This window comes from Perca fluviatilis, chromosome 2 (genome assembly GCF_010015445.1).
Source record: "Perca fluviatilis chromosome 2, GENO_Pfluv_1.0, whole genome shotgun sequence".
Lineage (NCBI taxonomy): Eukaryota > Metazoa > Chordata > Actinopteri > Perciformes > Percidae > Perca > Perca fluviatilis.
Window position 1 is genome coordinate 34,777,088 of NC_053113.1, and position 25,575 is coordinate 34,802,662.

Here is a 25,575-nt window from a genome sequence, read left to right on the forward strand (position 1 = left end):
AGACAGTTTCACCTAAATGGGTTGCACAAGGCTGGCGACGTGGTTCTGGGTGGGCTGTTTGAGGTCCACTACACCTCAATCTTCCCTGAGTGGACATTCACTTCAGAACCAGAACAGCCTACCTGCAAAGGGTGAGTTTCACACACATGCAGGAGACATGCAGATATGTGTCATGCATTTTAATATGGTTAATCAGATGTTGAGATGTATTAAGTTTAAATTGCAGCTTTAAAAAGGACATATTAATATGTTTTGGTAATGTGGATATGATGGTTGTATACTTGTGTTCTCACAATATTTATAGTGGTTAATAGACATTTTGTCTTTTAGCTTTGACACTCAAGGGTTCAGGCATACCATGACGATGGTTTTTGCTGTTGATGAGATCAACAGTAACTCCAATCTGCTACCCAATTTGACTCTGGGATACAGTCTTTATGATAACTGCGGTGCACTTGTTATTGGATTTCGTGCTGCTTTGGCACTTGCCAGTGGTCAAGAAGAGCAGTTTCTGCTTCAGGAGAACTGTTTTGGGACCCCTCCAGTCCTCGGGATTGTGGGTGATTCTTACTCAACATTTACTATTGCCACCTCCAATGTGCTAGGTTTATTCAGATTGCCCATGGTGAGCTTATATTTATTCTGTGCTTAAGAATTTGTGGTGTTGTTAAGATGGGTCAAATATTTTAAATGGGTCTATTGACTTGATTAAGATACTGTACGCTGCCTGTGCGCATATTGTCTGTCTTGTTTCAGGTGAGTCATTTTGCCACATGTTCCTGTCTGAGTGATCGGCAACGGTTTCCATCCTTCTTTAGAACAATCCCAAGTGATGCTTTCCAGGTGAAATTATTAGCAAAAATAATAATTTTAATGTTTTAAAGGGAGTACAGCAAACTTGAAAATATGATGATGAAGATGATGATGAATAATTTTATTTCAGTTAACATACATGAAAGAAACAATTATTTACCACAAGTTGCCATGGTAGCTAAACGAAAAAGGAATAGGCTGAAGCCAAGGCTTCCTATAATCCCCATATAATCACCCAGAAATCCAACAAAACTAAATGAAACTAAATACTTGAGTACAATCCTAGTAATTTTACGCTTTAATCAAATTACTTCATTAACCCATAATAAAGCTTTTTTGAAACTCAACAGAGACGTACACATTTTCAACTCATTAAGTCCATTCCATAATTTAACCCCCAAAACTGAAACACATAAAAAAATCCTAATTAACGTCTCTTAAATAAAAAAATAAAATGAATACAGACAGGAAGGCCATTGTTCACAACATCTGGAAATTTTAAGCTCCTGGAACTTATATTAATAAAAAATGATTAGTTGATTCATAATAACAAGCTTTATGTATTATTCTAATCACTCTGTTCTGAAGTTTAATTAGGATCTATATTTGTTTTCATATGCATTTTCCTATATTTCTTCACAGTATGTCATGTATGGCATTACAAGTGAACAATACAATATATGCAGACATCTCTTACTCAACAAATCCCTTACTTTATAAAGAACAGCAATATATTTAGATAATTTCCTTTAAATATAATCTATATGTGGCTTCCAACAGAGTTTATAATATATAATCAAAATAATTCTCCACAATAAAACAAAGTCCCATATTGGGCCATAAGGAAATGCATGCTTTGTGCATAGTTAATGAACAAAGATAGATTGAGATGATAATGCAGAATATTCTCTTATCTACTCAGGTGCGTGCTATGATTCAGATTTTAAAACACTTTGGCTGGACTTGGGTTGGCCTTCTGGTCAGTGATGATGACTATGGACTCCATGTGGCTCGATCCTTCCAATCTGACCTAGTTCAGTTTGGTGTAGGTTGTTTGGCCTACGCAGAGGTTTTGCCCTGGGGCAGTGACCCAGCAGAACTTAGGAGGATTGTGGATGTGATGAAGAAATCAACAGCTCGTGTGGTCATGGTGTTTGCACATGAGATCCACATTTATAAACTCATGGAGGAGGTTGGGTTCAAAGTACAAAATCATTAATGAATCTATGTTTTTACTGTAAGCTAAGAATAAAACATGAAAAATAAATAGGTACACCTTTACAAAAGGCATGAATTCCTTTTTTCTCCCTGCTGCTGTAGAAAAAGTAAAGAAAAATGAAGTAAATAATTGTATTATCACAGCATTATTGTACACAATTAAGTGCATGCCACAAAGATTATATTTGTTTTTTTTAGATGTCTGAAAGAAATTTGTTTTAAAATGCAATACACAGGTGGTGAGGCAGAATGTGACAGGCTTACAGTGGATGGCCAGTGAAGCTTGGGCATCAGTTGATGTACTCCAGACGCCTGACTTCATGCCGTACCTGGGTGGCACACTGGGCATTGCCATCCGTCGAGGAGAAATAGCAGGGTTCAAGGACTTCCTTTTAAGAATACACCCTAATCAATACCATAACAACTACGGAAATAGTTTAGTGAGGGTTAATTCTTACAATCTGACCAGAAATTGCAGCAGTACATATTGTCATTATTTCTGTTAACACTCAATTTTCTTTACACATTTCAGGTAAATCAGTTTTGGGAAGACATATTTCCGTGTAAATTTGCACCACCTCCAGCCGGTTGGCTGGAGGCTGGGGGAGCACTATGCACTGGACAGGAGGTTCTACATAATGTGGAGAGTGAGTTGTTTGATGTTTCAAACCTGAGGCCAGAGTACAATGTTTACAAGGCTGTCTATGCCCTGGCGTATGCCCTCGATGACATGCTGCGCTGTGTGCCAGGGAGAGGGCCTTTCAGCGGACACAGCTGTGCTACTTTGCAAAGACTGGAGCCATGGCAGGTGTGATATCAGTTTATACTCCACCTGTTTGTTTCCAAATACAGCTGCTACACCTTTAGGTACTATCTGAATGTAGTTTTTCAGTAGGAATATTATAAAAAAAATAAAAAGTACTGGTTGCAGTACTCCAGGACCCTGTGACATCACGTCAGAGGTGAAACAAACTTGAAACTTTCAACTAGAGAGGGCAGCAAAACACAGATGTTCAGCCTGGTGTTAGGTTACACTTTAAACTTGATAATTCCATCAAAGCTAGAATATTTTATAATTGATAGCTATTTCTGATCTGATACATATATGGATGGAGTTTGTTAAATCTTTGTTACGTCTGTTTTATTTCTCTCAAATATTTGAAGCTGGTGTATTATTTGGATAAAGTTAATTTCACCACACCGTTTGGTGATCAAGTGACATTTGATGAGAATGGTGATGCCTTACCAATTTATGATGTCATGAACTGGCTGTGGCTCCCTGATGGAAAAGCAAAGATACAGAATGTGGGTGAGGTTAAAGAGTCAGCCAAAGGAAAAGAACTCACACTTGATGAAGCTAAAATCTTCTGGAACTTTGAATCCAAACAGGTTACTTATTCTTGTTGATTTTGTTGACTTTTGTCCAATAACAACTCAAATAACAGCATCAAATTGTAGATCAGTGATAACTCTTACCCATACAGCCACCCTGGTCAGTGTGCAGCGAGAGCTGTCCTCCAGGTACCCGCATGGCCAGAAAGAAGGGGGAACCCGAGTGCTGTTTTGACTGCATCCCTTGTTCTGAGGGAAAAATCAGCAACAAAACAGGTTGGTATTTATTTTAAAATACCCAAGGTTCAGTGGTGGAATGTAACTAAGTTAATTTACTCAAGTACTGTACTGAAGTACAAATTTGAAGTGCTTGTACTTTACTTGAGTCTTTTCTTTTGATGCCACTTTCTACTTCTACTCCACTACATTTCAGAGAGAAATATTGTACTCTTTACTCCACTACATTAATCTGACAGCTTTTGTTACTAGTTACTTTACAAATTAAGATTTTTGCACACAAAACACATGTAGTTAATAAAATGCAATGTTTTAATATAAATGTAACTACCCAACAATATAAAGTACAGCTGAAATGATTAACCGATTAAACACATAGCTGATAAACAGAAATGTTTTAATCGTTTCCAGTTTCTAAAATGTAAGGATTTTTCTGCAATGAGTACTTTTACTTTATACTAATAAGTACACTTTTTCCGATGATACATACTTTTACTTAAGTAACCTTTTCAATGCAGTTCTTTTACTTGTAACAGAGTATTTTTGCAGTGTGGTATTAGTATTTAAAGGGATATTTCACTGCTGGAAAGCTGAATATATCTTTAAATTGGGTCACTTATGTAGTATAAATGTGAAAAGAAAATTTTAATTGGTGCCTTCTAGGCCAAGAAAAGCCAGAAAATGTGTTTTTGGCTCATGTGGATGACACCAAATCCCAGAATGCACTTGCTTCGCTGCTGTGAGTCCACTCCCATGCCACGCCTACCGTTTACAGACATAGACAGACAGTGAGGCAGTCAACTCAATTCAAATGTTCAAGTGTTTTATTGTCATTTCAACCATATACACGAAACAATGTTTCCCCGTGGCTCAAGTTGTGTTACACATTTAAAATATATAAAAACAACATTATATAAAAACGACATACGAAACAGGCTACATTTAGTGCACACACATAGGCTCTGTAAAGTTCAGCTAACGCATACTAGCATTAGCGCTTGGTGGGCTGTAAACACTGAGTATAAACACAGCTGTAAATTTGCGTGGAATGTAGAATGGTCGGCATCGAACAGTCACAAACTCCACCAGCAGTTTGATACAAGCAACCCATTTCTGCAACAGTCCGTGTTAACACAGCCCACCTCAATGAGTCTTACCCGGCGACAGAGCAGCATCCAGGCTAGCAGGCCTGGTAGCTGGATAGCGGTGTCCGGTACACTGTTGTTCAGCCATGTTTCCACAAAAACACAGCAGTCTCTGAACTTCCGTTGGGACTTTCGTTGAAGTTGGATGTAGTCCAGTTTGTTGTCCAATAAGCGGACATTTGCAAGCAGGATGGATGGGACAGGTGGCTGGCTAGCGTTAGCTTTCCACCTAGCTCGTTCCGCGTTTCCGCTTCCTTGCACACCGCTTTCGATGTCCCCTTCCCCGGCTAGCGGCATTGAGCGACACCGCAGGCTGAGGTGCTGGCCATTTCGGCACCAGTCTGTGTTAACACAGCCCACCTCCACTAGTCTTACCCAGCGACGGACTCAGCAGGCCTGGTAGCTGGATAGTCCGGTGCACTGTTGTTCAGCCATGTTTCCACAAAAACAAAAACACAGCAGTTTCTGTCTTTAGTTGAAGTTGGATGTAGTCCAGTTTGTTGTCTAATGAGCATACACTTGCAAGCAGGATTGATGGAACAGGTGGCCGGCTAGCGTTAGCTTTCCACCAGCTCTAACTTCTGCACACCGCTCTCAAGGTCCCTTTCCCCGGCTAGCAGCATCGGGCAACACCCGAGGCGAGTGCTGGTCTCCATAGATGGCGAAGCGTAGTGTGTCCAGTATTCCGTCTGTAATAAAGTTTCCTGCATATTCTCCAATCTGTACCAATGTATCCCGGTGGTACACATGTGCGGTAGTTTGAATGCACATAATTGTTGTAAAGGTTTCTGCTGAAAAGACCATAGGAGTAGCCAGTTTAGCGAGACTTCAAGATCGCTGACACTCGTTTTGCTTCAGGAACCATCGGGTAAAGACGACAGTCCAACCCCCTATGGGCGGGTTGAAAACATGCGGAAGTAGCTCCTACTACTGGCTGTAGTCCATTGCCTCTGGGCAAAACATCTTCCAATGCAAAAATCGTCGTTTTACGTCAGATTTTTTCCAGACCCACAATACAGAGATCTCTCGTCTCAGGAGGACATGAGGGAGGGAAGCACAGTCATTCGAAAATACTACCGTGTTTCTACTGATACAAAGCTTAATGCTAAATCGGTGAAGTATCCCTTTAAGTTAAGTATCCGAATACTTCTTCCACCACTGCCTAGGTTTCCCTATATATCCTTTTCATGTAATGTAGATATTTATCTTAATATTTGTTCTCTTCTTGTCAGACTCCATGGAGTGCACCAGTTGTCCGGAGGATTTCTGGTCCAGCCCCCAGCGTGACCACTGTGTTCCTAAGAAAACTGAATTCCTCTCCTATCAAGAGCCTCTGGGTATCTGCTTGACAACCGCCTCATTGCTGGGCACATTTATCTGTGCTGTTGTCCTGGTAATATTCATCTATCATCGCAGTACACCCATGGTACGTGCCAACAATTCAGAACTGAGTTTCCTGCTTTTGGTGTCACTTAAGCTATGTTTCCTGTGTTCACTGCTGTTTATCGGCCGTCCAAGTCAGTGGACTTGCCAGCTGAGACATGCAGCATTTGGAATCAGCTTTGTACTTTGTGTGTCATGCATCCTGGTTAAAACCATGGTGGTTCTGGCTGTGTTCAAGGCCTCCCAGCCAGGAGGAGGAGCCAGTCTGAAGTGGTTTGGTGCTGTGCAGCAGAGAGGGACAGTTCTGGTTCTTACTTCTATTCAAGCAACAATCTGCACTGCCTGGCTTGTCTCCTTCTCACCAGTGCCTCATAAAAACACGCAATACTACAATGATAAGATAGTGTATGAATGTGTTGTCGGGTCTACAATTGGTTTTGCAGTGTTATTGGGTTACATTAGTTTACTTGCTATCCTCAGCTTCCTGTTAGCATTTCTGGCAAGGAATCTTCCAGATAACTTCAATGAGGCCAAGCTCATCACTTTTAGCATGCTGGTCTTCTGTGCTGTGTGGGTTGCCTTTGTTCCTGCTTATGTTAATTCTCCTGGCAAATATGCAGATGCAGTGGAGGTATTTGCCATCCTGGCCTCCAGTTTTGGCCTTTTAGTGGCACTTTTTGGACCTAAATGTTACATAATCTTGCTGAGACCAGAGAGAAACACAAAGAAAGCTATCATGGGTCGAGGTACCACAAAGTCATAAAGCAGCACTTATGATACTATCTGTACTTTACATTGCTTTAAGAGTGATCTACTTATTGTTGTTTGAACTTCGGCAACTTAGGAACGTTTTTTTGACATGAAAGAAACAAGCAGAATGTAATGTAAAGAAATAAAGCTATCCAAGAACAAGTCTTCCATAATTATTGACTTTTTGCACGATTATTTACTCTTTCCTGGGATTCTAAAAAGAAACAAAAAATGTGTTCAACTAGGTAGCTGTACTATTGTCTGTCGACATAAAAATACTTTTATTCCACGTGGCCTGGCACCAGTATTTAACTTTTTGATTACTGTAATTTTTACTGTTGAGAACTTAAAAAAGCTGGGTTGTAATTAAAAGCAGTGTTAGTTCTCTCCTTGTTACACTAATGAAATTATGTTGTTGTTTCCCATAGTTTCCATTAGTTCCCTCTTATTAGAGGATAACTTCGGGATATCTACAGGGTATGCAGGCTGTTCTCTAAAGCAGTGTTAGTTTCCCCTTTGTAACACTTAATCACAGGATAACTACAGGGTATGAAGCCTATCATCTGAAGCAGTGTTAGTCCTTCCTAGTAACAATTAAAGGATAACTACATGGGCTGTAATCTAAAGCAGTGTTAGTTCCCCCTTTGTTACAGGATAACTACAGGGTATGCATTCTCATGAACAGGTTTGTAAGCTATGATACGAAAATGTATGCACGTATAAACCATGAATCCAGCCAATCTATATAGCTCATGTTACTGTATTGTAAGTTACTGGCTTAACAGTTAACTTCATTTAATATTATATGTTTTTTTATATATTCCATTTTGAAGAGCACACTCGTTGTATAGACAATATAAATACATGACAAAGGCCCACCTTAAAAATAAAGTACTGTATTTATAGTCAATTAAATAGAAATATACATTTTATGTAAACTGGAGGGGTTTGCAGCTTTATAAGACCATCCGATACATATCTAGACACATACAATACGATTCAGGTACAATACATTTTCATATGGAACACTTCAGTGCAATTCGATTCGTTGTTGAAACGACTTGTTGCGATTCGATGAGATATGATTCCACCTGATAGAGTTAATATTTAACTGTATATTTTTTCCCTGATTGCATAGACTTGAGAGAACAATTCTTAAAAGCCAAAAGTCTTGTTCATTATTTTTGTTCTGTGTGATTTCAATACATTTCCGTGATATTTAGTTTTTTCTTTTGTCTTTATAGACATACAACAATTTATACATTCATGTGACATCCATGCATAGTTTGGCTTCTGTGATTGGTCATGCCAGAGAGCACTTCCAATAGTAAGGCACACTATATGCAGCTTCACCTGATCTAAAGTTTAAACAAGAAGATAAAAGTGCATTATGATTTAAGGGTCATTGTTGGTAGTCTCTATTGCTGCATTTGTAACTTCTTTTTTAGACCTTTAGATTGTATTTTCCACTCTGAAATTAGGTTTATTATGGCAAATATAAATGTCCCACTAAACACACATCAAAACATACACAGAAGACTAACCTGATATTGTCACAACTTCAGGAATTATACTCATAGTGTAAACATACAGTAATTATCCTTTGCTGTATTGCTTTTTTGGAGTTTATCTTTCATCTCCACAGTGCGTTCAGTGTCTATTTTTTTTTTTTATTCATTTTTATTTAAAACAGGGACAATGCACAAGTTAACATTAACCTTGTATAAGAACAAGGAGAGATGCATTGTGCCAGGTTGTAGCACAAGTGCTATTTTCCGCCCGTAGTCCCTTTACAGGTCATTAACACAATAAAAATGCCATGCAAGTGAAATACAAAACATTAAAATATACAATTTTACAACCACAGTCACACCCAATTTACAATTAAAAACTATCATGTGCTCAATTGTTCCCCCTTCCTAAAACCAACCCCCACCCCACACCAACAAAGCTATAAACTCAAAATCCTTATCTCTCCCAATACACACACACACACACACACACACACACACACACACACACACACACACACACACACACACACACAGCTTGCATTGGCCTGCTGAGGCTGAGGCACACACACACCTCATAAATGTGTGCAATTTTGTTGTGACAGTAACCATGCTTTTGTCAAACTCGAAAAGGTTTGAGGCTTTGTACATGTAATAGGATGTGTGGGGAGAGTATTCCACTGACTTATGGCCACAAAAGAAAAGGATGATTTCCCAAATGAAGTTTTGCGATTGGGAATATTGCACTCTCCTCTAGTGGCTGGCTGCTGAATGTGACACGCATTGTGTCATTGGATTACGGCAAAATACGGATCTTTTTTCTTAAAGGTGCAATATGTAATACTGACAGCTAGTGTTTAAAATAGTTACTGCAGTACAAATTCAAAATACTGGAGAGAGTCATCTCCCCCGCCCCCTCCTCCCTAGACTTGAAGTTCACGTTTGTTGCCAGGCTGAGACCGGAGCATCCACAACAATGTTGCTAGACGCTTGTCTCAGATAGCCAGACATTACTCCACAGCTCAGCGGAGTAGTTAACATTAGATGTTGGCTATATTGACAGTCATAAAAGCCTGTGCTCACGCGGAGCTCTCCACACGCTAGACAGACACACTTCCTCGGCTTAGAATTACGATACGAACTGCTAACAATACTACTACCATGCCTTCCTTTTCCACCCGACTGAACACACTTTATTGGCTTAGAATTACGGCAACAATCGCTAAACACACTGTAAACTCACTGTCCTCTCTTCCTGATTTACAGCCCCCCTCTCTTGTCTTAAAATAACTCACCGTTGTCGGCTACGGCGGCTGAACAGGCTACACGTTGTAAACAGCCGTGGCCCACTTGCCTGGTCCTCCGGTAACGTTAGCAGTTAGCAGGGTTAGCAGGGTTAGCATGGCGGCGTTAGCCAGGACCAGTCGGGATCACTTCACTGGCTGTGTTTCAATTGTTTTTGCGAGTAACCAACTTGGGTATTCTAGCTAAATAATTCAATGTGAGTAGCTACACAAATGTTGAAATGACATAAAATGCCCGTCTCTAGTAGCTGTGATAAATTAGCCTGAAGCTAATGCTTACCTGTTCAGGAGGAAGTTAGCCAACTCGGCGTCCTTTGGGACTCTGAGCTGTCTCCATCTTTCAAATACATCTCCAATATTTACCCAACGGGTTTGTTACATCTCTGGTCACGCAATTGTTAGAAACATGCCGTTTTTTTTGTCGGGTAGAATCTATCTCCGTTGATCCTGTTCGTTTGTTTGCTGCTTTCATGGCTGTACTAACGTTACAGCTGTAGCGCACTGGGTTCACGTTTTTACAGGTATATCTGGCAACCCGGCCTGGCTGACAAACTGTGCAGTTGATAACAACACACAGGCCAAAACACAAACAGAAATTATGCACGGAACAGAAATTTCAAAAGGAGAAAATACTGGCATTAGCATTGTTGTCAGTAAAGATAGTTTTTCAACTTAGCATGTTTCCTTAATATCTGATGACGCATTGGGGTCATTTTTGAATTTATTACAGTAAATATATTACATATTGGACCTTTAACGTGTCGTAACGTTTTATGGTGTGATTGCGCTTCATTTCTGTGTTAGGGTTAGTGGCATCTCAATAGACTGTAGGTCGAACACTGATTGTTCACTGTTACATTTTAGTTGAATTATTCCGCCACCGTCTGTCTATTGCATTCCAAGACAGCCATGCCGCGATTGGATATTGATTATTACCCTAGTTCACTAGAGGAGTATCTTAGTATTTGGAGTAATGCAGTAATGCAGGAAGTGTGCATTTAGTTTCCATGCTTATTGTGTTTCCATAACAATGTTAGTGAGTAAATCTAATGAAATGGCCACCACACCATAACAGTGGAGTATGATGTGTTAAATGAGAAAGCAGAGATTAAGTAACATATCTCAAAGCTGTAAAAATATAATGGGTTTCTGTATATGTTTACTAAGCGCAAACCAGTACAGAAGGCTTCTATAAATTGTTGGGGAGGGTCATGCATATTTTTCTAATCATTTTGGAGGGTCATGGAAAACTTATTGCTGGCGAAGGGAGGGTCAAATCTATTTTGACGAAAGATCCCAAAACTCTAACTAATTAGCTAATTTGATATGTGTAAGCACCGCCCCCACATGACTGCCCGTACCATAGGAGTGCCTGGGGGGTGTGAAACTATGACGAAAACCACCAAAGGAGATGACATAGCTCTGCATATAAAATTAAGTAACCGTGCATGAAGCTCAGAAAGAGTGTCGGGAAGAGGGCAGTTATGGGTGCATTTCTAGATACATTTTTGTTCTTGTACGTCTACCTGATCTTGATTTTATTCTCTACCCCCTTTTTCTTGTCAGAGTCTTCCTCTCTCCTCTCATCTTGTAAATTAAGAAGGCAGTTTCATCATAATGGGATGCACAAGCCTGGTGATGTTATTCTGGGTGGGCTGTTTGAGATCCACTACACCTCTGTCTTCCCTGAGCTGACATTCACCTCAGAACCAAATCAGCTCAACTGCCAAGGGTAAGTTTCACACACATGTAGCAGACATTGTGCGCAGATGATCATAAATAATGTATTGCTTTTTAGTGGTTGATTAAGACATTTTATGTGTTAGCTTTGACCCTCCAGGGTTCAGGCATGCCATGACCATGGCCTTTGCTATTGATGAGATTAACAAAAACTCCAACCTGCTACCTAATGTGACTCTGGGATACAGTCTTTATGACAACTGTGCTACACTTGTAATTGGATTAAGTGCTGCATTGTCATTAGCCAGTGGTCAAGAAGAGCAGTTTCTGCCTCAGGAGAAGTGTTTGGGGACCCCACCAGTCCTGGGAATTGTGGGTGATTCCTTCTCAACATTTTCTATCGCCACCTCTGATGTGATAGGTTTATTCAAATTGCCCATTGTGAGTTTACTTTCTTCAATACTGCTGTTTTTAATGTGCCAATTGAAGGTTGAAGGTATTTCAAATTTTAAAATGAAAATGAGGATAGGACATATACATTAAAGCTTAGCTCTAGCTTCTCCAACAAACCTTTATTTGGTAAGAAGTGATCTTTTTATATTAGATTTTATAATTGTGGATTTTTAAATAGAGGACATTATTTGAATGTTTCAACTGATTGTCATGAGATGTGAAATATGTTTGTAAACAGTATGTTTCTTTATAGGTGAGTTACTTTGCTACATGTTCCTGCCTTAGTGATAGGCGAAGGTTTCCATCTTTCTTCAGAACAATCCCAAGTGATGCTTTCCAGGTAAAACTCTGTTTTAGAAATAACAAATCCAAAACATGGTTTACAGGGAGTTTAGTGAGATGTCCTGAAAGTCCCTTAAGCGAACACATATTTTGCTTGTACTGTATTTGATTTGTGCATCATTGATGCAAATAAATGGATTTAGAAGAAAGAGCATAATGGGTTCAAGTAATTGTAATTTTAATGTGAGACATGAATAGCTATTTTTTCACTGAAAGTTATTCCAACCTGTGCACTAATCCCTCTGCGCTCTATGCAATTAGGTGCGTGCTATGATTCAGATTCTAAAACGCTTTGGCTGGACTTGGACAGGTCTGCTGGTCAGTGATGATGACTACGGACGTTATGTTGCCCGATCCTTTCAATCTGACCTGGCTCAGTCTGGAGGAGGTTGTCTGGCCTACTTAGAGATATTGCCCTGGGGTGACAACCCAGCTGAACTAAGGAGGATTGTGGAAGTGATGAAGAAATCCACAGCTCGAGTGGTCATTGTGTTTGCACATCAGATCCACATGATTCAACTCATGGAAGAGGTCTATCTATCTATCCATTCATATTTTTGTGTTATATTGTACTGATTCAGTGGTACAAAGTAGACTAAATTATTCTACAGTATGTCAGTCTGAAATAAATATATTAAATAAAATGCAATGAACAGGTGGTGAGGCAGAATGTGACAGGCCTGCAGTGGATGGCCAGTGAAGCCTGGACATCAGCTGCTGTGCTGCAGACCCCCCATCTCATGCCATACCTGGGTGGCACTCTGGGTATTGCCATCCGCCGCGGAGAAATACCAGGGTTAAGAGAGTTTCTGTTAAGAATACTGCCTGACCTACATGACGAAATTCATGAAAATAGCATGGTAAAGATTGTAACATTACATTCAGATCAGTTATTGCAATTTATAATATTGATATTTCTGTTAAGACTTTTAAATACATTTCAGGTGAGGCAGTTTTGGGAATACACATTTGAGTGTAGATTTTCACCACCTCCACTAGGTTGGGTGGAGGCCGGGGGAGGACTATGCACTGGACTGGAAGATCTAGAGAATGTGGAGACTGAGTTTTTGGATGTTTCTAATCTCAGGCCTGAGTACAATATTTACAAGGCTGTGTATGCGCTGGCGTATGCCCTCGATGACATGCTGCGCTGTGTGCCAGAGAGAGGGCCTTTCAGCGGGCACAGCTGTGCTACTTTGCAAAGACTGGAGCCATGGCAGGTGTGATATCAGTTTACACTCCATCTGCTTAGTTTTTGAAAACAGCTGCTGCATCTTGAGGTTTGAAAATTCCTGTATATCTTTGAGTAGATGACAAAATGCTTAATCCTAGAAGCTGAAAGAGAACACAAAATTAATTTCTTGTGACAAACAATTAATTAATGGCAACAATGTTTGATCGAATTTAGAGAGCTTACATTTCATGTGTTTAGAGAGCTATATTTAAAATACTTGCATGACTGAATCAACAATTTATGACAAAGAACATCTGAAAGCATGCACACAATCAAGAACAAGGAATTGTTTTGAGTCTATGATATAATCTGTATTGTACCCCTATGTAGCTAATGTATTACTTGGAAAAGGTTAACTTCACCACACCATTTGGGGATCAAGTGTCATTTGATGAGAATGGTGATGCCTTACCAATATATGATATCATGAACTGGCTCTGGCTCCCTGATGGAATAACTAAAGTTCAGAGTGTGGGGATTGTTAAAAAGTCAGCCACCAAAGGTGAAGAACTCACACTTGATGAAAACAAAATCTTCTGGAACTTTGACTCCAAACAGGTTACTTCTTTTTATTGTTGTATTTACCTCAGTACTGTATTACACACAAAACAGAATCAAAAAGTGTAGAATACCTGTTATATAACTCTTACTATCTCTTCAGTCACCACAGTCGGTGTGCAGTGAGAGCTGTCCGCCAGGTACCCGCATGGCCAGAAAAAAAGGGCAGCCTGTATGCTGTTTTGACTGTGTCCCTTGCTCTGATGGAAAGTTCAGCAATGAAACTGGTTGGTATCATTATAAAATGTTGTATTGTGGATATGAATTTGTTTTCAGGAACTTTCCCCTTCTTGGTGCCCATGATGTAGACAAAAAAAAACATTCCTGCCACTGCAGACACCACAAGTGCAATTCCTGGCATTGGTGGCCCATCAAACATTACTGTCAATGTTCACTGGTGAGAGGGACAATATCCTTGATGCTCTGTTCCCCTATTTCCATAGATTCTATGGAGTGCACCAGTTGTCCAGAGGACTTCTGGTCCAATGCCCAGCGTGACCACTGTGTTCCTAAGATAACAGAGTTCCTCTCCTACCATGAGCCTCTGGGTATCTGCTTGACCACCGCCTCATTGATAGGCACATTTATCTGTGCTGTTGTCCTGGGCATCTTCATCTATCATCGCAGTACACCCATGGTACGCGCCAACAATTCAGAACTAAGTTTCCTGCTTTTGGTGTCACTTAAACTATGTTTCCTGTGTTCACTGCTGTTTATCGGCCGTCCCAGGCTGTGGACATGCCAACTGAGACATGCAGCATTTGGGATCAGCTTTGTACTTTGTGTCTCATGCATCCTGGTTAAAACCATGGTGGTTCTGGCAGTGTTCAAGGCCTCCCAGCCAGGAGGAGCAGCCAGTCTGAAGTGGTTTGGTGTTTTGCAGCAGAGAGGGACAGTTCTGTTTCTTACTTCTATTCAGGCAGCAATCTGCACTGCCTGGCTTGTCTCTTCCTCACCAGCTCCTCATAAAAACACTCAATACCACAATGATAAGATAGTGTATGAATGTGTAGTTGGGTCCACAGTGGGGTTTGCAGTGTTACTGGGTTACATTGGCTTACTGGCTATCCTTAGCTTCCTATTAGCATTTCTGGCGAGGAATCTTCCAGACAACTTCAATGAGGCCAAGCTGATCACTTTCAGCATGTTGATCTTCTGCGCTGTTTGGGTTGCCTTTGTTCCTGCTTATGTCAACTCTCCAGGTAAATATGCAGATGCAGTTGAGGTATTTGCCATCCTGGCCTCCAGTTTTGGCCTCTTGGTGGCACTGTTTGGACCCAAATGTTACATAATCCTGTTGAGACCTGAGATGAACACAAAGAAAGCCATAATGGGTCGAGGCACCACCAAGACATAAAAACTAACTCTAGTAAATTAACTAGTAAATTAATAAAAATTAATTCAGTCTGTATTTTAAATGTATTCAACAGTGATCTGCCCATGAAATGACACAACATAAGTAAATCTTTCTTTACATAGAGGAATAGTGCCAGAAGATACTCCAATATATAAATAAATATTAATTAAAAACATAGTTTTCTATTGTTTCTATAATTTCAATCATTGGCTGTTTTGCCTGATTGTATTTCCTTGGAATTGAAATACCAAAAAATATGTTGAATTGTCTGAACAATATGTCTGTGAATGAGTCAATCATACAGCTCATAACCATCAAAGATGTAAAAAGAAATCTGCTTATTTGTGACTCTTGTAGCTGCTGCAAGTTCACAAGTTGCTCACAAGTTGGAAATTAGTCTATATATTGTGTATTTCAATGCCTTAAATATTAAACTACAACCAAAAAAGAAATGTAAACATTGGAGAACCTTGATGTATGACATTTTTAACTGCTTACTGCTTTAAATACTTTTAGAAGTTCAAGAACAACATGAGAGGGACACTACTAAATATATATTTGTAATCAAGAAACCCTATAACAACAATGCAGATATTATTTCAGTTATGGCAACCTTCATGAAACAACATTGAGACTAATTCATAATTTAACAATTATCTCTCAAAAAACATGTATGATTTGGGAACTGAATTAGTGAACATGGGAGTAACTCATTATTCACTGCCTCCTGAAATACAGCAAGTAGTTTTTTCCTGTACAAGCCATTATAAGTTATTATTTTAGATCCCCCCACTTTTACCAAGTTGAAAATCATTTCCCCAGGAAATAGAAATCGCTAGTGATTCTGTTCAGGTGCGTTCAGGATGGGAATTTAAAGCTCTGACTTTCTCTATTTTTAGCGATACCAAATGTCATGTCATGTTTTCATCACAACTTCATATATTTACTAAGTTCATATTTTTAAGACTTTATTGCTAAATTACTTTGTAATAAGACATAGTTTCGACAACATACAATTGGTTAATAGATTCTGAAATCTAATATTTTCAAAACAGTATAACATCCATATGTTCTATAAATAGACAATTATGAAAAAGCGTTTTATTTTTAATTACACCGTGGGTTGCCCCGGTACCAGAGGCTCTGGGCTTCAAGAGGTTAACAGAAACTGCAGTTGCATGCAAGCATAAAAAGATCCTCAAGTTTAAATAAGCAATGAGTGGTTTTTATGAAATATGGCTCTAAATTAGTAATTGAATCAATTTATTTACTTTTAGCTGTTTAAATCCTTCAACTGTGTAATCTGGGGGTAACCACTTCCTCTGGAGTACAATATATGTATTATATTCATAGTTTTTTTCTAGTATAGAACAGTGAAAAGTATCAAACCACCTGTTGAAAGGCAACAGAATACAGGAAAGTATCTACTGTGTTCAAAATGTTCTTTTTTTTTTTATTTTCTCAAAAGACTCAAAATTGTTTTTTGATTCTTAAAGCAAAATATCTGACCATGTGGCATAGATTAATGGGCACAATTACATACCGTCCCAGACTGTGGACTTGCCAGCTGAGACTGGTAGCATTTGGAATTAGCTTTGTGTTTTTGTCTCATGTATTCTTGTAAACAACATGGTGGTTTTGGCTGGGGGTGGAGACAATCTCAAGGGGTTTGATGCTGTGCAGCAGAGAAGAAAAGTTGTTGCTCTTACCTGCATTCAGGCAGCAATCAAAAGAATAAAAGTATAATAATAATTAAATAAAAATAACAGTAACAGTAAAATGATCTAATATGTTGCTATATGAAATAATATAAATAAGTGTGTATTTATAAATGGTTTTACTTCTAATTCTAGAAGCAATAAAGAAATGCTTGTGTAAAAAGCATTTTTGCCTGATCACATTCCGTAGGACTTTGAAAGTTTTTCTATGTTTCCACCTGACTAAACCTCAGAGATGGAATAAACCAAAAAAAAAAAAGAGTCCTGTAGTTGTTTAAATAGGTTACCCACGAAGGATGGGTATCCTTCTTTCTACAAAGTAAGACAAGCAGCTGTGGGCAGCATCATAATCAGCTTATGTTTTAGGAAAATATTGATATTTAGTTTAGTCTTACACGTTTAGGAAAACGTTTATATATACCTAAGACAATAATTAAAAGACATCTTGTATTGAGATGCAATTGTCTAAGCCAATAAGCATGTCTCATCCATATGTCTCTCATATTAAGTAAAACATTTTTTTTTATCTTTACAACATCATGTAAAGAGTTTTTGCATTTTAGAGAAACAGAAAATATCACCTGCATATAATGCAATTTTGTGACTAAGTATTCCCAAATTGATACCTTTTGATGAATTGATATCATTTTGAGTTCTAGCTTCTCAGTAAGTGGCTTATTTGAATGAGCAAACAGTAATGGCCTTGGTGGGTTCCTCTTTCCATTGGGAAACTTGAAGAATACAAAAGTACCTAATAATAAAGTCCTCTGATGCTGAAACTTGGTAAGCATTTTATATTTGGTATGTATTTCCACTCACTTTCAAATGTTTTTAACGTAAATAGAAATGAGATTTCTTTTGAGAGGGCACGTCTAGCTTGTACAGTATGATCCTTGATTCACCATTAAGCATTACAAAAGGCATTGTCAAACTCCTACACAAACATATGGTACATACATAGTTCTATTGACAAAATCAAATTATTGGATGTGTAATACCAAGTTAATGAAAGTAAAAGTGAATAAATAGAAGAAGAAAAATGATATTGCTCACATTAGAAAAAGGGATGATAAGAATTGACTCCTAATCAATGTTCTCTAGTTGATTACAATCCCCAGACATTTCAGAAATGTATTTACATCACAAAAAAAGAGGGGCTTAATTTTCCAATAGAAAAACAAAAGAAGTAGCCTAAGTAGCAACACAAGTAATTTAAAAATGTATAATTTGGTCCAGGACTTGTTAAAATACTTGCTGATATGGCATAGCATCACGTTTAACAGGTTATATTAAAATAATTAATTTGCTATGTGTAGTATGTCCTGCCCACATAACCTGAACCCTGATGGGTGGTGTTAAAAGTTAAACAATGACGTAAAGCATGCAAAGGGAATGTCATAGCCCTGTATATAAAATGGAGTAACCTTGTATGAAGAATAGAAACTGTGTGAGGGGAGGATGGCAGTTATGGGGGCATTTCTTGACACATATATGCTCTTGTGTGTCTACCTTATCTTGTTTTCTTTCTCTTCATCTCTTCCCTCATCTTGTAAATTACGGAGAAAGTTCCATCTTAATGAAATACACAAGCCTGGCGATGTGGTTCTGGGTGGGATGTTTGAGGTTCACTTTACCTCTGTCTTCCCTGAGCGGACATTTATCTCAGAGCCAGAACAGCCCAGATGCGAAGGGTGAGTTTCATACACATGCAGGAGACAGCATGGGTCTGCTCAGAGTATTCATGATAATGGGGAGTGAGTAAAATCATTTTTAGTGATACTTAAAAATAGTATCCAGATACAGCTGTGACAAGTATAATATGACAACAGTGTAATATGTTATTACCATAGATTTAGATTTTTATTGTAAATATCTACCCAGTTCTCAGAGTGACATTACTTTGTAGTAGTTAATAGCGATTTTGTTTGTTAGCTTTGACATTCTAGGGTTCAGGCATGCCATGACCATGGCCTTTGCTATTGATGAGATCAACAAGAACTCCAACCTGCTACCTAATGTGACTCTGGGATACAGTCTTTACGATAACTGTGGGGCACTTGTTGTTGGATTCAGTGGTTCATTATCATTGGCAAGTGGTCGAGAGGAGCAGTTTCTGCTTGAGGAGAACTGTTTAGGGACCCCTCCAGTCCTCGGGATTGTGGGTGATTCTGCCTCAACATATACTATTGCCATCTCCAATGTGCTAGGTTTATACAGAATGCCCATTGTAAGTTCCCTATCCTGTCATTTGTATTCATTTTAATTTTATATACTGTATTACAATTGATGTCATCTTTAAAAGTGACACATTGTTGAAATGAAAATATTTAGAGTGGCTCTGACTTGCATGAGATGTGTAACTTGAGTTTTTGCTGTATGTTTCTTTACAGGTAAGTTATTTTTCTACATGTTCCTGCCTGAGTGATCGGAAACGGTTTCCATCTTTCTTTAGAACAATCCCAAGTGATGCTTTCCAGGTGAAACACTATTACCAAGTCGAGAACTGCAAACTACATCTGTTTCCGGCAATACAGCAAGCTTGTAGAAATTGTCCCACATGAAATAAACCTTTGCTTTTATCCCAATTAACTGTGCTTTAATTGGGAAACCTATATAAATATGTAATTTATAAGTTCCACTAAATGAAGTTAATTGTAGATGTAATTTTAATACTAGTCTGTGCACTAATCCCTTCACAACAATATATCCACTTAGGTGCGTGCTATGATTCAGATTCTAAAATACTTTGGCTGGTCTTGGGTCGGCCTTCTGGTCAGCGATGATGACTATGGACTCCATGTTGCCCGATCCTTTCAATCTGACCTGGCTCAGTCTGGTGGAGGTTGTCTTGCCTACTCAGAGGTTTTGCCTTGGGACAGTGACCCAAGTGAACTCAGGAGGATTGTGCATTTGATAAAGACATCAACAGCTCATGTAGTCATGGTGTTTGCACATGAGTTTCACATGATTCATCTAATGGAAGAGGTTTGAATCAAAATATAATTTAATGTTGAAATCCATTGTTTTTTTTTAAATGTAATACGATTAATTATTTCCATTGTTTTTTTGAAATTCACTGACCGAAATACTGTCAATTACCATCAAATCAAACCTATGTTTCAATGAAACACAATTATAAAACAGCTCATTTCAGTTCCATTTGGATCCTATGGACCTTTTTCACAGCAGACATTTTGACCTGTCATAGTAGGAAAAGCACAGCTGAAATTGATAACCTTAATGATGGCTCAGTTCCATCAAGTGTCCCAGTAAGCTGTTTCAGTGAGTCAGCATGCACAATACCAGGGCCTCTCCTAAGTGGAATGCAGCCATCATTAATGGTTTTGAATACACCTGTGCTTTTCCTACTATGACATGTCAACATGTGTGCCGTGAAAAAGATCTATTCAGGTCAAACTGTTTGATAATGTTACCTGTTTCCATGCCAAATAATTCATCCTGTGGAAGATTCAGCTCAACAAAACATTGCTTGGATTATTGAAATATCTTTGTCAGTTTCGATCAAGGTGTGAAAGGTCAACTCCCTAACAGTGAAAGTGAAGCTAATGAAAAAATGAAATCTAGTATTAAACTTCAGTTATGCATTTTGAGAAAGCTCAAATCACCCATTATGCATGACAAAACAGTGTATTTAAATCCCTTAATAGTAACTGCTACTTTTTAAACATTAATTGCAATATGCATAAAGTGGGCATCTTTCACTTATAACTTTTTAACATCTGTGCTTAAATGACAAAAAAAACCAAGACAATGGAATTGTTGTAGAAAATCGACATTTGCTACAACACAAACTATGTTTTCAAGAAATGTGTGAAACCCGTTTCATATAATCCAATGCACAGGTGGCTCAGCAAAATGTGACAGGCCGACAGTGGATAGCAAGTGAAGCCTGGACAGGAAGTACTGTGCTCCACACACCCCTCCTGATGCCGTACCTGAGTGGCACACTAGGAATTGCTATTCGTCATGGAGAAATACCCGGGCTCAAAGACTTCCTCTTACAAATACATCCAGGCCAATATGACAAAATCTATGGAAATAACATGGTATGAGTTGAATGTTATAAATTGGACCTACATAAATAATATAATAATAATAATAATAACTAATAAATAATATATTGTCATTTCTGTTACTAATAACTTTTTAATATGTTTCAGGTGACACAGTATTGGGAATACACCTTTCAGTGTAAATTTGTTCCAGCAGGTTGGGTTGAAGCTGGGGGAGCACTATGCACTGGACAGGAAGATATTAAACATGTGGAGACTGAGTTTTTAGATCTATCTAACCTCAGGCCTGAGTACAACATATACAAGGCTGTGTATGCCCTGGCGTATGCCCTCGATGAGATGCTGCGCTGTGTGCCAGGGAGAGGGCCTTTCAGCGGGCACAGCTGTGCTACTTTGCAAAGACTGGAGCCATGGCAGGTGTGATATCAGTTTACACTCCACCTGTTTATGTTTCCAAATACAGCTGCTACACCTTAAGGTACTTGCTGAATGTGATTTTGTGAGTATAGAATAATAGAATATATGAAAAAAAAAAAAACATTATATGACTGACATGACATGAGTTTGGTACACTGGCTATTATTGTCATTTGTTTCTTTTGCATGTAAAATATGTATTACGAGACATCGCAGGATAAAACACATTCTCATTTTCTATTGTGGCAGTAACGACTGACTAATGCTATTAATCCAGTAGAAAAAACTATGGCCTGGCCTTCAGGTGTGTCTCAAAATTTCATGAAAAATGATTTTACTGGAAATTATTTAAAGTGCCCATATTATGAAAAAATCACTTTTTCTGGGATTTGGGGTGTTCTTTTGTGTCTCTGGTGCTTCCACACACATACAAACTTTGAAAAAAATCTATCCATGCTGTTTTGAGTGAGATACGGTTTCTGAATATGTCCTGCCTTCAGTCTCCTAGTGAGCTGTTCAAAATCGGCTCGGACTGTGACGTCACAGTCCGAAATGAGCTGGCTAACCACAACCGTTAGCTCGTTAGCATGCTAACCGTTAGCATTAGCATGCTAACGCTAATGCTAACGCTAGCATGCTACGTCGTTCTCAATAGCAAAGCACTGCTACAACACACACAAGTTCACCATAATCTACAAAAGAACTACTTACATGTGTGCCCTCATTTAGAAGTCTCCCAGCTAATCCTGCCTTGTAACTGACCAAAGTTGGAGAAACAGGCTTTCTTTTACTGTCTCTAGAGTTAGCTAGCTGACATGGTCTACATCTGAGCTACTGAGCATGTGCGAGTGCAATCAAAGATAGTACAGAAGAAGAAGATGAAAAGAGGTCTCACTCTGTAGCTAAAACAGAAACCAGGTGAAAAGAGGATCTGCAGCAGTGAGAGAGAGCTGTGCAGTACAACAAAAATATGGTGTTTTTTGAAAATTAAACCATGTAAACCTATTCTGGTACAACCTTAAAATACAGTTATGAACCTGAAAATGAGCATAATATGGGCGCTTTAAGATTCACTTTTGCACTTTTATGTTTTTTTTTGTTTGTTTTCTGCAGCTTGTACATTATTTGCAAAAAGTCAACTTCATGACACCATTTGGTGATCAAGTGTCATTTGATGAGAATGGTGATGTCTTACCAATATATGATATCATGAATTGGCTGTGGCTCCCTGATGGAAGAACTGAAGTTCAGAATGTGGGTGCAGTTAAAGGGTCAGCCAATGGAGAAGAACTCACAATTGATGAAGACAATATCTTCTGGAACTTTGAATCCAAACAGGTTACTTCTGATTTTTCAGTGACCTATTTTGTGTTTTATGGGTAAGTCATTATAGCAGTGTAAAGTAGTGTAAAATAAAAGATATTTGTTTTTCTGCCTACAGCCACCCCAGTCTGTTTGCAGCGACAGCTGTCCTCCAGGTACCCGCATGGCCAGAAAGAAGGGAGAACCAGAGTGCTGTTTCGACTGCATCCCTTGTTCTGAGGGAAAGATCAGCAATAAGACCGGTTGGTATTCAGTTTTAAAGTGCTCATATGACCCTTTTTGGCATTTTCCCTTTCCTTTATTGTGTTATATATCTTTTTTGTGCATGTTATAGGTTTATAAAGTGAAAAAGCCCAAAGTCCACCCCAAAGGGACTTACCATCTCCAACAGAAAACACTGTTCACAAACTGCTCCAAACAGCTCTATTGTAGTCCAGCCTTTACTTCCGTAATGAACGTGCGTCACTTTGTAACACACGTTATAATGCTCGCCTAGCTGCTAGCGTGGCACGCCCTCATACTCTGCTTCTGCTTAGCTTGTAGTGCTGACCTAGGTACTGCGCATGTGTGACTCCCAAGAAAGATGGAATAGAAGTGTGATGCCTCACTCTGTAGCTAAAACAGAGAGCTCCACAAAAAGAGGAGCAGTACATCAAAAATATGGTGTTTTAAAAAAAAATGTAACCATGTAAACTTATTCTGATATAATCTCTAAATACAATTATTAACCTGAAAATGGGCATAATATGAGCACTTTCAATTTTGTAGTTTGGAGATAAACATGTACCTCAATACTTTTCCTATTTTCTTAGACTCCATGGAGTGCACCAGTTGTCCAGAGGACTTCTGGTCCAGCCCCCAGGGTGACCACTGTATTCCTAAGAAAATAGAGTTCCTCTCCTATCAAGAGCCTCTGGGTATCTGCTTGACAACCACCTCGTTGCTGGGCACATTTATCTGTGCTGTTGTCCTGGTAATATTCATCTATCATCGCAATACACCCATGGTACGCGCTAACAATTCAGAACTCAGTTTCCTAATCTTAGCATCACTTAAGCTATGTTTCCTGTGTTCACTGCTATTTATCGGTCGTCCCAGGCTGTGGACTTGCCAGCTAAGACATGCAGCATTTGGGATCAGCTTTGTACTTTGTGTCTCATGCATCCTAGTTAAAACCATGGTGGTTCTGGCTGTGTTCAAGGCCTCCAAGCCAGGAGGAGGAGCCAGTCTCAAGTGGTTTGGTACTGTTCAGCAGAGAGGGACAGTTCTGGTTCTTACTTCTATTCAGGCAGCAATCTGCACTGCCTGGCTTGTTTCTTCTTCACCAGTGCCTTATAAAAACACTAAATACCACAATGACAAAATAGTGTATGAATGTGTAGTTGGGTCCACAGTTGGTTTTGCAGTTTTACTGGGCTATATTGGCTTACTGGCTATTCTCAGCTTCCTGTTAGCATTTCTGGCAAGGAATCTTCCAGACAACTTCAATGAGGCCAAGCTGATCACTTTCAGCATGTTGATCTTCTGTGCTGTGTGGGTGGCTTTTGTCCCTGCCTATGTCAACTCCCCAGGCAAATATGCAGATGCAGTTGAGGTATTTGCCATCCTGGCCTCCAGTTTTGGCCTCTTGGTGGCACTGTTTGGACCCAAATGTTACATAATAGTGCTCAAACCAGAGAGGAACACAAAAAAAGCAATCATGGGTCGAGGCACCACCAAGTCATAAAAGTTGCAGTTACAGGAAAATGAACAATTGGTCTGAACCAATACATATTTGCATACATTCAGGAGTGATCGGCCCTTGATACAGCCAACATATAACAAATGAGTAAGCTTGGTTTATTGTAATGACTCAATTTAAAGGAAACTGGAAACAATAAAGAAATGTTTGTGTGAAAAAGATAATTTTCCTTTTTTGCTTCATCCTGTTCCCTAGTATTTGAGAGACTTTAAAAACCTTTGTCTCAATATCCATAATACTATGTGTACATAATACAAATACATAAATATATGTATTTTTTAGATTTTATTTATTATTGTTATTTTTATTGTATAAATCATCACATACGTGTGACAAACACATCAATATTTTGTTATGTATATTGAAGTGATATTGGTGGTACAGAGCTGCCTGCTTGCTCTCCGATTGTCTGATATGAATGACCACATTGGATTGTGGGATATAAATGCCCTCTTACAGCATACTGTAATATTACACTAGTAACTAGTAAAGACCAACATAACATTAAAATAAAGAAATTAAAACCATGGTACCATCTTGTGAATGAATGTTGAATAATGTAGGGGTTATAGTTTTGAAATATCAAAAACAACAAAGCAATACAGCTTATCTGCTGCAGTCCCGACAAGAAATACATTATGCAGGCATGAAGGATAGGCAAGTTATAATTGATATACATTCATTGAATTCAATGTTATTTATAGTATCAAATCATAAAAAGAGTTATCTCAAGACACTTTACAGATAGAGTAGGTCCAGACCACACTATTTATATATATATATATATTTATTTATTTTTAAATTTAAATTTAAATTTTTATTTAGGTGCCACCCTAATCCAAGGAAAACTGCGGGGCGAGAAAACATAAGGACTCCGGGGAATAAGCTCCCCAGAGCTAAGTTAGTAACAAGCATTTCTGGGAAATGAATGCACACAGATGGAAAAAGAGAGGAGAGAGTATATCAGTGTGTCAAAGGAAGTCCCCTGGCAGTCTAAAACTATATCAGCATAACTAAGAGCTGGTC

At 38.8% G+C, this 25,575-nt stretch overlaps 2 protein-coding genes across 2 annotated transcripts; both read left to right on the forward strand.

The window, feature by feature from the left end:
- Nucleotides 1-358: 358 nt before the first annotated feature.
- Nucleotides 359-15,317, forward strand: LOC120551697 (extracellular calcium-sensing receptor-like). The gene is made up of 15 exons (XM_039789214.1): nucleotides 359-556; nucleotides 1,736-2,017; nucleotides 2,564-2,839; nucleotides 3,516-3,639; nucleotides 5,978-6,028; nucleotides 6,076-6,171; nucleotides 11,260-11,425; nucleotides 11,520-11,814; nucleotides 12,080-12,166; nucleotides 12,430-12,699; nucleotides 12,825-13,028; nucleotides 13,113-13,388; nucleotides 13,733-13,960; nucleotides 14,064-14,187; nucleotides 14,404-15,317. Exons 1-15 carry the CDS (start codon nucleotides 359-361, stop codon nucleotides 15,315-15,317), a joined length of 3,591 nt encoding a protein of 1,196 aa, XP_039645148.1.
- A 3,317-nt stretch (nucleotides 15,318-18,634) lies between these two features.
- On the forward strand, nucleotides 18,635-24,589 carry LOC120548831 (extracellular calcium-sensing receptor-like). The gene is made up of 9 exons (XM_039785341.1): nucleotides 18,635-18,726; nucleotides 18,968-19,262; nucleotides 19,426-19,512; nucleotides 19,751-20,020; nucleotides 20,899-21,102; nucleotides 21,217-21,486; nucleotides 22,599-22,823; nucleotides 22,927-23,050; nucleotides 23,621-24,589. Exons 1-9 carry the CDS (start codon nucleotides 18,650-18,652, stop codon nucleotides 24,532-24,534), a joined length of 2,466 nt encoding a protein of 821 aa, XP_039641275.1. The 5' UTR covers nucleotides 18,635-18,649; the 3' UTR covers nucleotides 24,535-24,589.
- The last annotated feature ends 986 nt before the right edge of the window (nucleotides 24,590-25,575 follow it).